The sequence below is a fragment of the Gavialis gangeticus genome, unplaced genomic scaffold, assembly GCF_001723915.1.
Source record: "Gavialis gangeticus isolate Ggan-Ray unplaced genomic scaffold, GavGan_comp1, whole genome shotgun sequence".
Classification (NCBI taxonomy): domain Eukaryota; kingdom Metazoa; phylum Chordata; order Crocodylia; family Gavialidae; genus Gavialis; species Gavialis gangeticus.
This window is the reverse complement of record NW_017729015.1, coordinates 18468254-18479990: the sequence shown is the minus strand read 5'-3', so window position 1 is coordinate 18479990 and position 11737 is coordinate 18468254. Positions and strand designations below refer to the sequence as shown.

Sequence of the window (11737 nt, the reverse complement as noted above, 5' to 3'; positions counted from 1 at the left end):
CCCCCCCCCCCCCCCCGGCTGTTGTGTGTTTTGTGCCCGTTTTCTCCTGTTTCATTGCTCTCCCATCTGGGCGGCTCCGTGGTGCAAGAAGACGGTGCGGGATAGATCAGGCAGGGTCCAATGCAGCGCAATGCAAACGCCGGGGCCCTGAGGAGCGAGACTTGGGAGCAAAGGCTGAAAGAACTGGGCCTGCAGAAGAGAAGGCTGAAGCAGGAATCGATGGCAGCTTCAAATACCTGAAGGGCAACACACAGAGAGGATGGAGACGGGCCGTAGGGAGCAGGACTGGGAGCCACAGCCTTAAGCTGAAGCAGAGGAAATTTAGCTTGGATATGACCTCCTGAGGTCCCTTCTCGTCCACCCTTCTCGTCCAGCCCCCTGCTCAAAGCAGGACCAGCCCCAACTACGTCATTCCAGCCAAGGCTTTGAGGTCTTAAAAACCTCCAAGGATGGAGACTCCCACACCACTCTGGGGAGCCTGTTCTAGTGCTTCACTACCCTCATACCGAAAGAGTTTTTCCTAATCTCTAACCTCAAACTTTCTTTGCTGGAACATGAGCCCGTTGCTCCTTGTCCTGTCATCTGCCCCCACTGAGAACAGCCCAGCTCCATCCTCTCTGCAGCCCCCCTGCAGGGAGTTGAAGGCTGCTATTCAGTCCCCCTCAGTCTTCTCTTCTCTTACTCCAATCCCTGAGCCTCTCCTCATGAGTCAGGTGCCCCATGATGCCAAGTCTGTTTGTTCTGAGGGCTGTGGATGTGGCCCAGACTCAGTCCTCCCCTCTCCCCCCCCATGTTTCAAGAGAAGGGAAGGAAGAGGCTCTCTCAAGATGTTGGTTTAATGAAATCTGATTCTTAAACCCTCCTGTATTTTTCTGACACAAGGTACCCCAGGTCCCAGCCTTGATCCGAGTACCAGATGCCCTCAGTTCATTGGGTTTCTTTTCATTATCTGTAACAACAGCAGCCTGCTGTCAACAAGGTTAGACAAACAACCTGCTGATAACATGACTTCCAGGTTGCTCTTTCCAAGGCCAGAGCCTACAGGTTGTTTGCCACTGGGCTCCTGCTCCAGACAAGTGCTGTGTGTGCATGCGCGCGCTCCTTGGCAATGACATCTGTCATATAGTACTGCCTGATTACGCATCGGGGCCTTGGTACCATGGTACAGGCTGGGTTAACGACATTGTTTATCCTGTTTTGACAACTGAGATAAGCCAGCTGCCCAGCCTGCCATTCTGTCCCCATCCTCCTGGCCCTGGCTGGCACTTTCATTGAGAAAACACTTCTTGATGCCACGTGAAGAACTTGCTTCCCCAGCCAATCAGGCTAGAGTCAACTTGTTTTTTAATGAATGCTGCTTTGTCAAAGAGAGGTCAAGGGTGGAAGGGGGTGTTCCACTCACTGCCAGCGCCTTATAAATACCACTGAGCATAGCAGCCAAAGGGTTGAGGCAGCTGAGCTCAGGGGAAGAGGCTGCAGTCAGAGAGCTTTGACAGGCACAGGAGTTTGCAGTTGTGCTTACAGATTCTTCCTGTTAAGTGCATCCAGATCACCTTCTCCTTCAGAGTCAGCGGGATCTGCTTGGTGGGCTTAGGTCTGAGTACAGGCAGCATGGAAGTGGACTATGAGAGATGTCAGTGCCACAGCAAAGAGAACCGGAATGCCATCCTCTATACCCTCCTGAGTCAAAACCTGAACCACAGTCATAGCCCATCCCAGCAGCGCTGCCGGTGCCAGAAGCATCGCACTGTCTGCCTCCAGACACCCCAGGTCACCTGCCAGGCGGCCTCTGATGTCCTGGTGAAAACAATCAGCTTCATGAAGAACCTGCCCTCCTTCCAGCTGCTGCCCCGGGAGGACCAGCTCCTCCTGCTGGACAGTTGCTGGGCTCCTCTCTTCATTCTGGGATTGGTTCAAGAGATGGTGACATTTGATGTGATGGAGACCCCAGCCCCCAGCATGCTCAAGAACATTCTCCTCAATGGCCAGAGCAAGAGGCAGGAGCTTGAGAGGACACAACCCACCCTAGCCGGGGTGCAGCGGCTGCAGTGCTGCTTAAACACATTCTGGAGCCTGGACCTGAGCCCTAAGGAGTATGCCTACCTGAAAGGAGCCATTCTTTTCAACCCTGGTGAGTGCTCTCAGCAGGGACAGAGGGTACTACACAAAGAATCTGGCCTGGGCTGCTTCAAAGCACACGCACACAAGTGTGTGGGGGGGTGTACATGTGAGCAATGGGGAGGATTATCTTAATGTCATTAATCCATAATGTTAACTTTTTACACTTTTCATTCCAGTAGCTCAAAGGTAGGAAGAGTAGCCCCATTTTACATACAGGTAGACCGAGGCCCAGACTGTTGTAGAGGCTAATTTCAGAGGTGCTAAGCATCCTTAATTCCCACTAACTACTGGAAATCAGTCCCTTGCCATATGCTTTAGGGAAATATTTTGAATAAGACCTTAGACAGTAAAGATCCCAGGGCACAATTTGGAAAGCTGGAGTTGGCCCTGGTTTCACCGGTCAATATTTCTGTTCCATGGTTATGCTGCACAGTAGTAAAGAGCTCCTTCCACCCCAGAAGTGACTGCATCTCAGTGGTGCTACCTTGCATGGTTCATGAAGTACTTTAGGGTCTCTGTGCTATAGATGTTTAAGGTGTGTGTGTTTCTGTCTGTTCACATGCGTGTGCTCAGTAGAAAGAAATTAAGCTTGATTGCAGCAGCAGGAATATGCCAAAATATTCCAGAGAGGCACTCAAGTGCCAGTGAGTGGGATTGAGATTGGTGCTTAGGCTGGGAAGCAGGGCCCATAATTCACATTTCAATTGTTCCTCCTTTCTCTCTCCCTAGACGTCCCAGGTTTAAGGGCCTCCTTGTACATAGAGAGTCTCCAGCGGGAAGCACAGAGGGCGCTGCAGGAAGTTGTAGGACCGCTCCACCCAGAGGACCAGGGCCGCTTTGCCCGCATCTTGCTGATGGCCTCCACCCTGAAATCCATCTCTCCTGCCCTCATCACAGACCTTTTCTTCCGCCCCATCATCGGCAACACAGACATTGTTGAGCTGATCACAGAAATGCTGTATGAAATAACTGCCAAGCGGTCAGCTCTTTCATCACGCGTGGCACCCTGAGTGCTACGTTCTGCATGTGCTTTCACAGGCGTCTCCTGCTCACCGAGCTGGGTGTCAGAGGATGGTAAAGTTAATCCGGGAATGGGACTTAACGGAAAAAAATCGGACATTACCAAGAGCTGGCCTGGCATGTGTATTCCACTCAGACTCTGATCACAGATTCCTCAGCTAAGGCATAAAATCACTTCCTAACTTATCTGTCATTCAGCAGATGTTTACATCGGGCCTTGCTCGTGGTACGACATCAAACTCAGACTGCCAAGCTGTTTCTAAAAGTGCATGTGCATGGGAAGATAATGGTTCTGCTTCACTCTCCTGTAACTTGAAAACAGCTTGGCCAAAGCCCTTCAAACTTGCCAGGCAAAATCATTCTCTGAGCTGATACTTTCCATGGCAAATATTCAGGTCAAAAAGCATCAGTGGGAGAAAGGAGGGAATTGAAATTAAGGCTTCTAACCAGAGGAGGAGGTGACAGGAAGTTACAGCTTTAAAGTGTCATAGAGCATTGCCATTACAGAAAAAGAACGTGGTTCCTAGATGTGCTTTCCACCCCCAGCAGTTCATCACCTCAGTGGGAGCAGGGAGCACCGCAGGAAATGACCCTGCAGTACAGAATGGGTCAGATCAGAGCACAAGCCAGACTCCATGAGTCAGGGGGAAATCCTGGTCTCACTGAAGTGAATGGGACTTGAACAGAACCAGGCTTCTCCTCCTCCATTCCAGGTGCTGACCTAGAGGGAGAAAACAGGCTTTGGACTGAGCTCAGATGTCAGTATTTGTGAGTGAGTGGTCTTCTGTCATTTGTTCATAAGTGGCAGTAAATTATTAGTTTTTTAATAAATTGATTTATGTTTTGGAACATGGTGGTGGCTCTGTTTTGAGGCACACATTTGCTCTGTTGTGTTTGATGTGAGATTACAACAGCCTGCCACTCAACAGATCGCTCAAAAGAAATCCAGAGGGGACAAGGCACAGTCTTCCTCAGAGACCCCTGCCCAATGCAATTTGTTTTGTCATTTTAAAGAAAGTGCACTACAGAATGAATCTTGCATCCAAACACTGCTGGGGAAGGATGTCTGATTAACAGCCTTGCAAACTAAAGTCCAGTTATATGGACAAGAACAGCACAGGTGCAAAATCATAACCTTTCCCTACCATGCAGCCCTTCATTGTCTCACTTCCCCTCAAAAGGCACTTGGCACAAACACTTCACGCTGACTTCGGGGATGGATTATGACAGTCAAGTTCCCTCCCAAGCTTATGATTCTGTATTGCCCACTTACTGATGCGCAAGTGAGAGGCTCTAACGTGCAAATTAAAGGATGAAGCTGCCTGTATACATTTTACTCTGCTCTTAGTAGTTTTATGGCTGGGTTTCTCTGCTCTGGCCTCTAAAACTATATAACTTAGCCCCACCTAATTTCCCCTTGCTTCTGTAGGCTCAGCAGGTCAAACACGAAACTGACAGGTAACGACAGGGCAGCACAGGGGTACATGTCTCCAGCTCCAGTACGCGTCTAAGCTGCCCAGGGTGCGTGCAGCTGGAGCTGGAAGACTGCCTGTGTTGCAACACCAACACGTTAGACACACCTTGATGTTTAACTCCAAGCTACCGAGGATGAGGGGAAGATGCAGCCTGTGACCTTTTGGCTGGAATGATGTAGGTGGGGCTGGCCCTGCTTGGAGTAGCAGGTTGAACCAGATGTGACCTCCTGAGGTCCCTTCCACCCCAAATTTTTTATGATTCTCTCTGCTACAGTTGCCACTGCTCTGGCCACTGGGTTAGCTGTGCTGGTGGCACAGTGAGAACCAGGTCACCAGGGGCTGCAGGCATCATAGGGCACATCTACATGTGCATTTTAATGCATAGTAGCCTATCTTAATGAGCGTGAAAGCACCACAAAAAAAGTGCTCTTTAGCCAATGTGCTCATGCACATTATTTTAGTATGTTACAACAGAGGTACTGTATTTAATGCATGTTACCTAAAGCACATTAATGAACATGTAAATGCGCCCAGACTAATCCTGCAAGCGAGGAAGCGATGCCTGCTCCAGTCAAACAAACCAGCGGCGCTGTCTGGTTACCAACCCATGGATCACAGATCCAGGTGCCTCAGCACCTGTCGGTGTCCAATTTAGGCTTCAGCTACTTAAGTAGTAAACAGTTTAGGGCCTCACAATATGAGGGGCCTGTAAATAAGGAGGAAAAAAAAGGACACTGTCGTTCTAATATGACACATATATATGTAAATATGACTCGGCTTGAGTTCATACATTTGTGCAGCAATAATACTTCATCTTAAAATTTCATGAAAATCCATTTTCGTGGATTATTTTGATCATAGAGGGCGTAATTTAGAGCCTCAGCATGTCATAATCCGACATTCCCACGGCTTGACCCCGGAACCCCGATCCCCGCGCTCCCCCAGCACCAGCCACGTGCGCCCAAACCATGACATCATCCCCTCGCACCGAGCCCCACCCACTGCACCTCACTGCTCGCGTCATCTCCCGCAACCGCTCGAACTCTCGCGAGATGCCAAACCACGTGACGGGGGACAAGATGGCGGCGCCCAGCGCTGAGGGGCCTGCTCAGTACTGCCTGGTGAGCTGCGTTCCGGCCGCGCTGCGCTCCCCACAGCTCCGCGCCTACTTCAGCCAGTTTCTGGAGGCCGGCGGCTTCCTCTGCTTCCACTACCGGCACCGGCCCGAGCGCGGCGCCCCCGCGGGGCAAGGCCAGCCGCCGCCGCCCACCTGCTGCTGCCTGGTGGCGGTACAGCCCGGCCAGGCCGCTCGCCTGGTGCGCATGTACTCGGGTCGGCGCTGGCTGGGCCCCCGCGGCGAGGCGCTGCCCGGCCGCTGCCTCATCCGCAGGGTCCGAGTCGCTCCGGACGCAGGTGAGGGGGTGGGGTGGGGAGGCTGCTCTTCCATTTCTGCCCCGTGGACATTAACGCCCTGGCGGAGGAGCTGCTGCGGTCCCCCCTGCTTCCCTGTGGCAGGCTGGGGCATGAGGTCGGCACTGTGGCAGGTCACCTTCTGGAGAGTTTTGACGATGGGTTTGGCTGGGGTGGTTTGGACAGGGGTGATCCTCCCTCGGGCAGGGGTCCCTCCCAGCCCCACTTCTCTACAAGTCTGTGGCATGAAGGGGAGACTGCAGGTTGGCCCCTGCAGAAATCGTGTGTGTGTGTCCGCTCTTTTCTCTGACTGATGGTGAAGGTCCAGCGGGCTGCAAACAGTTGTCATAGCCAAGGATAGGTGGGAGTATGCAGAGGGGTCCTGATTCTTGTACCTGATCTGCATCTATAGCCTCACCAGCAGGGACAGAAGTGGACAAGAGAAGGTTCTTACGCAATATGCAAAGCATCTGTCTGGCAAGCAGCCCTATGTTTGTTTGGTTTGGTTTTTTATGGAGGAAAAATCTAAAGCAGGGGTCTCTGACTTTTTTAAGTAGGAGGTCACCTTTGGCATTTAAAAGCAACCTGCGATCTACTGTGTGCCTCTGCTGCCACATGCCCAGTAGGTAAATTTGTGGGGAGGAAAGGGTGGGGGGGGGAGATCAAAGCAGAGGGAGAAAAAAAATTGGGGGGCTCACTTCTCCCATCAAGTAAGTCCCGTCCAGCTGGGACCCCACTCAACTTACCCCTGCTCTTGCCTCTGGCACTGACTATGGGCTCTGAGATCTACCGGTGGATTGAGATCCACTGGTTGGTAACCACCGAACTAAAGTCTGACCTGGAAATGAAAAGAATGTTGTAAAGTGGAGTTCTGACTACAGTTACCTCATGTCATTGGCCTGAGCATTTCCTGTAATAGAGCAGTATTTATTAAACCAATGAATGCTTTGTGGTGTGACACTTGGGTTATCGTGCAAGTAGAAAGGCTTTTATTTTTCAGTTGTTTTGCCTGATGGATGAATCTATTTGGTGATGCGTTTCTGCTTTGCATGATGGGTACTTGAAGGTTTGAAACAAATGTCTGAGAGAGAAGTAAAATGCCATCCATTGAGACCTTCTAACAGAACATGGCACCCTGTATTGTATGACCTCTGTATCTCCCAGGTTTTTAAAGCCATGTCATAGGCATCCTTCTCCAGTCCAGTTTTCTGAGTGAAACCCTTGTGTTTACCTAAGGCATGGCACTGTCTTAACCTGCTGTCTGTTTCTCCTCAGACGTGGACACATTCACCTACAAAACTAAAAAGGAACTTCACAGTAAAACCCAGAGCAAAACTTTCACCCAGACTGATTTAAAGTGGCTGCCTGAGCTGAACCCTCCTGCATTCATGCCCCAAGGCAATGTAGGAACCCCTTTGAGTGTCTTCCTGGAGCTGATCAGGGCCTGCAGGCTGCCACCCCGAGTTATCAAGAAACTGCAGCTGAACTTCCCCAAAACAGGCTCCTCTCGTCGCTATGGGAATGTGCCCTTTAAATATCAGAACACTGAGACTGTTGCACAAGAGCTGGTCTATACAGCTGCAGGTGATGAGATCACAGAGGAAAGTGAGCCTGTGATAAGTTCTGGGGTGTCAGATCAAGCGCATGATGATGATGACGACATTGGGGAAAGATCAGGAAAGGAAGACTCTCACTCAGACGATGTAAGTAGATTTCTCCTGTCAAATTGCTGGCTTAGTCAGGCCTATGAACAACAGGGGAAGAGCCCTGCTGCTTTCCAGGGAGTTTGTCTGAAGGGATGTTCAGTACTGGGTAGATTTACTCGGTTTAAACCATATGCCTGTTCCACTTTTGCTACAGCATAAAGCCAGTTTAAACCCACTCTAAGCTGCATCATGTGTGAGAACATTCATCCTCTAATACTGTGCCCTCATTTGTACTTAGAACTCTGGCTGGGGACTTCTAGTGGTATTTTTATCTTGATTTTTAGGTAATGGTGGATTTGACATCAAATTTCAAGATGAGTTTTCCAAGCCACAGCATACTTGCTGTATTGTGTTTGGAACTCCAGACTGAGTCCAGGCTTGGGGGGCTGGAGCTCTGAAAGGCACACATGTGCACAGAGGCCGGCCTGGGGAAAGCCAGCCTGGCTCTGCTGCCATTACAGAAGAGGTGTGAGCACTGAAGTATTTGGAAAACGAAATGTGAAACCAGTCAAATGTCACCTCAGCTGCAAGGCAAACCTTGCACTATGTGTCACTGAAGTGACCTTCCTTGCAGGAGCACCAGGGTCTCTGATTTGGTCTGGCTGTTGTCACTGCGTTACATGAATGGAAAGTTGCTTTTTGTTTGTGGAATTGATAACATCTGCTTAAAGGATCAGCCTCATGAGAATTAATGAGCTTCCATTCTTAACTCTGTGCAGAATGTGGCTGCCTCTCTTGATAAGGATCCTTGTGTATTTGTGGACTCCTACTGTTTAAAAGCATTTGAGAGGGTGCATGTGGTTAAGTGTTTAAGCTCCTACGCAGCATAAGCTGACTTTGAAGTCTCATTTAGGCTGTGGACGGAGGTAATTTTAAAACCCTTTGAAAGCAGATGGGAGACTTGCCACTCAGGAGTCTGCATCAGATGCAACTGTTCCATCTATCTGCTCTTGGGCATATGTAAGTGGGGATAAGCAGCCATACCTCTAAACATCATGGAAATCCTAGAGAAGTGAGGCTGGAAGGGACCTGCAGAGGTCATCTAGTCCAACCCACTGCCTGAGGCAGGATCAGTCCTATACAAGCCATCCTGTATAATCCATAATCTAAACTTCTGTAAAACTACCATCAACCCTGACACAATACAAGACATAACAACCTGCCACCGCGAAAGCAGGGGGACCACAGCAGACTGTCCTGCTTCTATAAAAGGTTGTTAATTAAAAGGCAAATCTCTACCTCCACTCCCAAGTCCATACCAGTCTGACCAAGAGGTAAAATTCCTTCTTGACCCTAGATATGATGATTGGTCTGGCCTTGAATGGAGGGGTAAGACCCACTTAGCCAGGACCCTCTCTAGTCCTTAGGAAGAAGTTTAAGGTTATAACAGTCGAGCTTCACTTACTGGTCTGCTTCTGTAGTGGAATAATTGGAGTGACAGTGCTAAAAGCCATTGTAGGAGGATACCCATGTCACTTTGAAGTACAGTGCCTTTGGTTGGGTATGAGGGAGAGGATGGAGTGATAGCCCAGGCCAGGATCTCTGTTGTCCCTGTTCCTTTGCAGGACGATGACCGGTGCGAGGAGTGGGAGCGGCATGAAGCACTGCATGAGGATGTGACCAAGCAGGAACGTGCAGAGGAGCGGCTCTACGAAGAGGAGATTGAGCTGAAGTGGGAAAAGGGGGGCTCGGGGCTGGTCTTCTACACTGATGCCCAGTACTGGCAGGAAGAGAGAGGAGGTGAGGCCAATCATATATCTGCTTCTCACTGAAGAGTTGGGCTGGCTGTGAGCTAGTGGTTGAACACCCAGCTTGGCAGGCCCTTCCCAATTCATCTGACAGCTCTATGTATGTTGGCTTGCAAGATCTGTAGTATTCTATTTCCCTCCATTGCTGGAGAAGAGAAGTTGTATTGTAGTTGGAGGAATGAGAGCTGGGGGTGGGGCAGGCTTTTGCTCCTGGCTGAATGTTGTTCCTGTGATGGGCTCCTCTTCAAGTCACCTGACAGACCAACGCTTATTTCTTGCCAGACTTTGATGAGCAGACGGCAGATGACTGGGACGTGGACATGAGCATCTACTATGACCAAGGTAACAGCTGAAATATGCTGCAAGGTAGAGGTGGCTCTTGGCAGGTCTGATGGGGGTCTGCCAGTTAATCTGAGATGGGCTCTAAGGCTGAGAGAGGGAAGAAGCAGTTCTGACTTTCTGCTATAAGAAAATGAGGGATCTGAGTATCAAGCAGTGTTTGAAGCTACAGCAAGCTCAGGTGGCCTGGGACCTTGAAACATAAGTCTGTAGTGAGGCCATAGTTTGGCAAGAGGAAAGAGTATCAAGCCTACTCCATGGCACACACCTTGGGCAGATGTTAAATCTACCAAGGACTTTCATTGTGCCACTTCCTATAACAGTCCAGATGCCTTGGCTCATGGTAGATGTGAATCCAATAAGTCACAACTAAAGCAAAGGGCTGGCTTGTCATGCATGTGCTCCTATAAGACCCTGACCCTGATTCTTCCCAAAGATTAACACCCTGTGGTGCTCTTTATGCAAATTGGGATCCTCTCCAAGCATAAACTATTTGGATTTAAGACCTTTTGAAACATGTAGCAAAACAGCTGGAACAGCACTTCTCTGGCCCAGTGAAGGTTTCTGCCCTGCTGCATCCTCTAGGAAACATGCCAGCAATATCATGGCTTTCTCTTTGCAGCTCTGCTCTGAGGGCCTTGTGGGTTTTTTTTTGTTTGTTTTTGTTTGTTTGTTTGTTTCCCCAGATGGAGGTGATAAAGATGCTCAGGACTTGATGCGGATGCGGCTTGAGCAGAGGCTGCGGGACGGCTTGGAGGATGAGTCAATTGCAGGGCAACGGATTGGGACCTTTGAGAAGTATACCAAGGTGAGACTGAAAGTCTCTTGCTACTCTGTGGCTTTGCAGGAGACCAATGAAGGTGGGGCAGTGAGAGCTTGAGGCTGGAGAACTTGGGCAAAGTGATCAACCCAACTAATCCAGGAGAATGCTAGCCCCTGTCAGGGCTATGGGAGCTATACAGAAGGGTTTGACCATGGACAGCAGAGGCTTAGAGCTCTCTGTAATGGCTGGAAACCAACTTGGTCTGGGCCTTGCTCTTCCTGTTCCTGTGACATGCAGACAGCCTGCACTGGCATGTCTGTAGGTCCTGAACAAGAGGCTGTGCGCCTTGAGGTAGAGTCACAAACCCTGGGGGAGTTAGTCCAGTTGATTATCTGGCTTGTTCTCTCTGGAATCACTAAGAATTAATGAAGGGGTTTTACTTCCAGGGGATTGGCCGGAAGGTGCTAGAGAGGCAGGGCTGGATGGAGGGCCAGGGCCTGGGCAGCAGCACCTTGGGAATGGCAGAAGCGCTGGACAACGAGGGTCAGAATCCCAGGTGCAAGAGAGGACTGGGGTAAGTGCAGTAACCTGGTTCCCCCTCCCCCAGCTCTCACAGCCAGGATGCTCTGGCCACAGGCTCTGCTCTCTCACCTCCTGTACCCCGTGGGGCAAACACTCATAGGTGAGTGGTGGCTTACGACAAGGGCTTGAGGCAAGCATGAACTGGAAGGAATCCCAGGGGCTTTGAGGCAATGTCCCTCTTAGCAGGGCCCCTGCATGTACTGCGAGTACAGCCTGAGCACCTGAAGCTGAATGAAGAACTAACTGGTCTACCCTTCTGGCTGAGAGGTGTAGCATTTGCTGTTGGCCCTTGTTCTCTGGCACCTCTCAGTCAAGAAGCGAATTGGCTGCAGTGACCCGGTGAAGCCTAAACTATCCTGGGGCTTCTTGCTTTGGAAACTTGTTGCTGCCATACTGGGGGAGTGGGCAGAGCTGAAAGCCTTTAAGAAGCACTGGGGCTGAGAGAATGCAGCTTGTGTGACAGCCTCCTTAGACTGTGACACAAGTGCTGTCTCTAGTCCTAATGGTGGCAGCCAGGTTACCAGTTCAAGTCCCCCAGACCCATGCACTGCCGCTGCGCCCCCCCCCCCCCCC

At 50.4% G+C, this 11737-nt stretch overlaps 2 protein-coding genes across 2 annotated transcripts in view; both read left to right on the top strand.

The window, feature by feature from the left end:
- The first annotated feature begins 802 nt into the window (after window positions 1-802).
- Window positions 803-3990, top strand: NR0B2 (nuclear receptor subfamily 0 group B member 2). The gene is made up of 2 exons (XM_019512492.1): window positions 803-2131; window positions 2851-3990. The coding sequence occupies exons 1-2, from the start codon at window positions 1612-1614 to the stop codon at window positions 3129-3131; spliced, it is 801 nt and encodes a 266-aa protein (XP_019368037.1). The 5' UTR covers window positions 803-1611; the 3' UTR covers window positions 3132-3990.
- Window positions 3991-5584: 1594 nt separating this feature from the next.
- Window positions 5585-11737, top strand: part of GPATCH3 (G-patch domain containing 3) — a 7097-nt gene continuing 944 nt past the window's right edge. The window contains exons 1-6 of the mRNA XM_019512081.1: window positions 5585-6029; window positions 7302-7729; window positions 9298-9472; window positions 9763-9822; window positions 10506-10627; window positions 11029-11156. Of these exons, the coding sequence (XP_019367626.1) occupies window positions 5585-6029; window positions 7302-7729; window positions 9298-9472; window positions 9763-9822; window positions 10506-10627; window positions 11029-11156 (1358 nt within the window). The remainder of the gene's footprint in view (window positions 6030-7301; window positions 7730-9297; window positions 9473-9762; window positions 9823-10505; window positions 10628-11028; window positions 11157-11737) is intronic.

Coding starts and splice junctions, on each gene's coding strand:
- NR0B2 (XM_019512492.1), top strand. CDS start 1,612: ATGGAAGTGGACTATGAGAGATGTCAGTGCCACAGCAAAGAGAACCGG. Junction 2,132..2,850: donor AGCCATTCTTTTCAACCCTG/GTGAGTGCTCTC, acceptor CTCTCTCCCTAG/ACGTCCCAGGTTTAAGGGCC.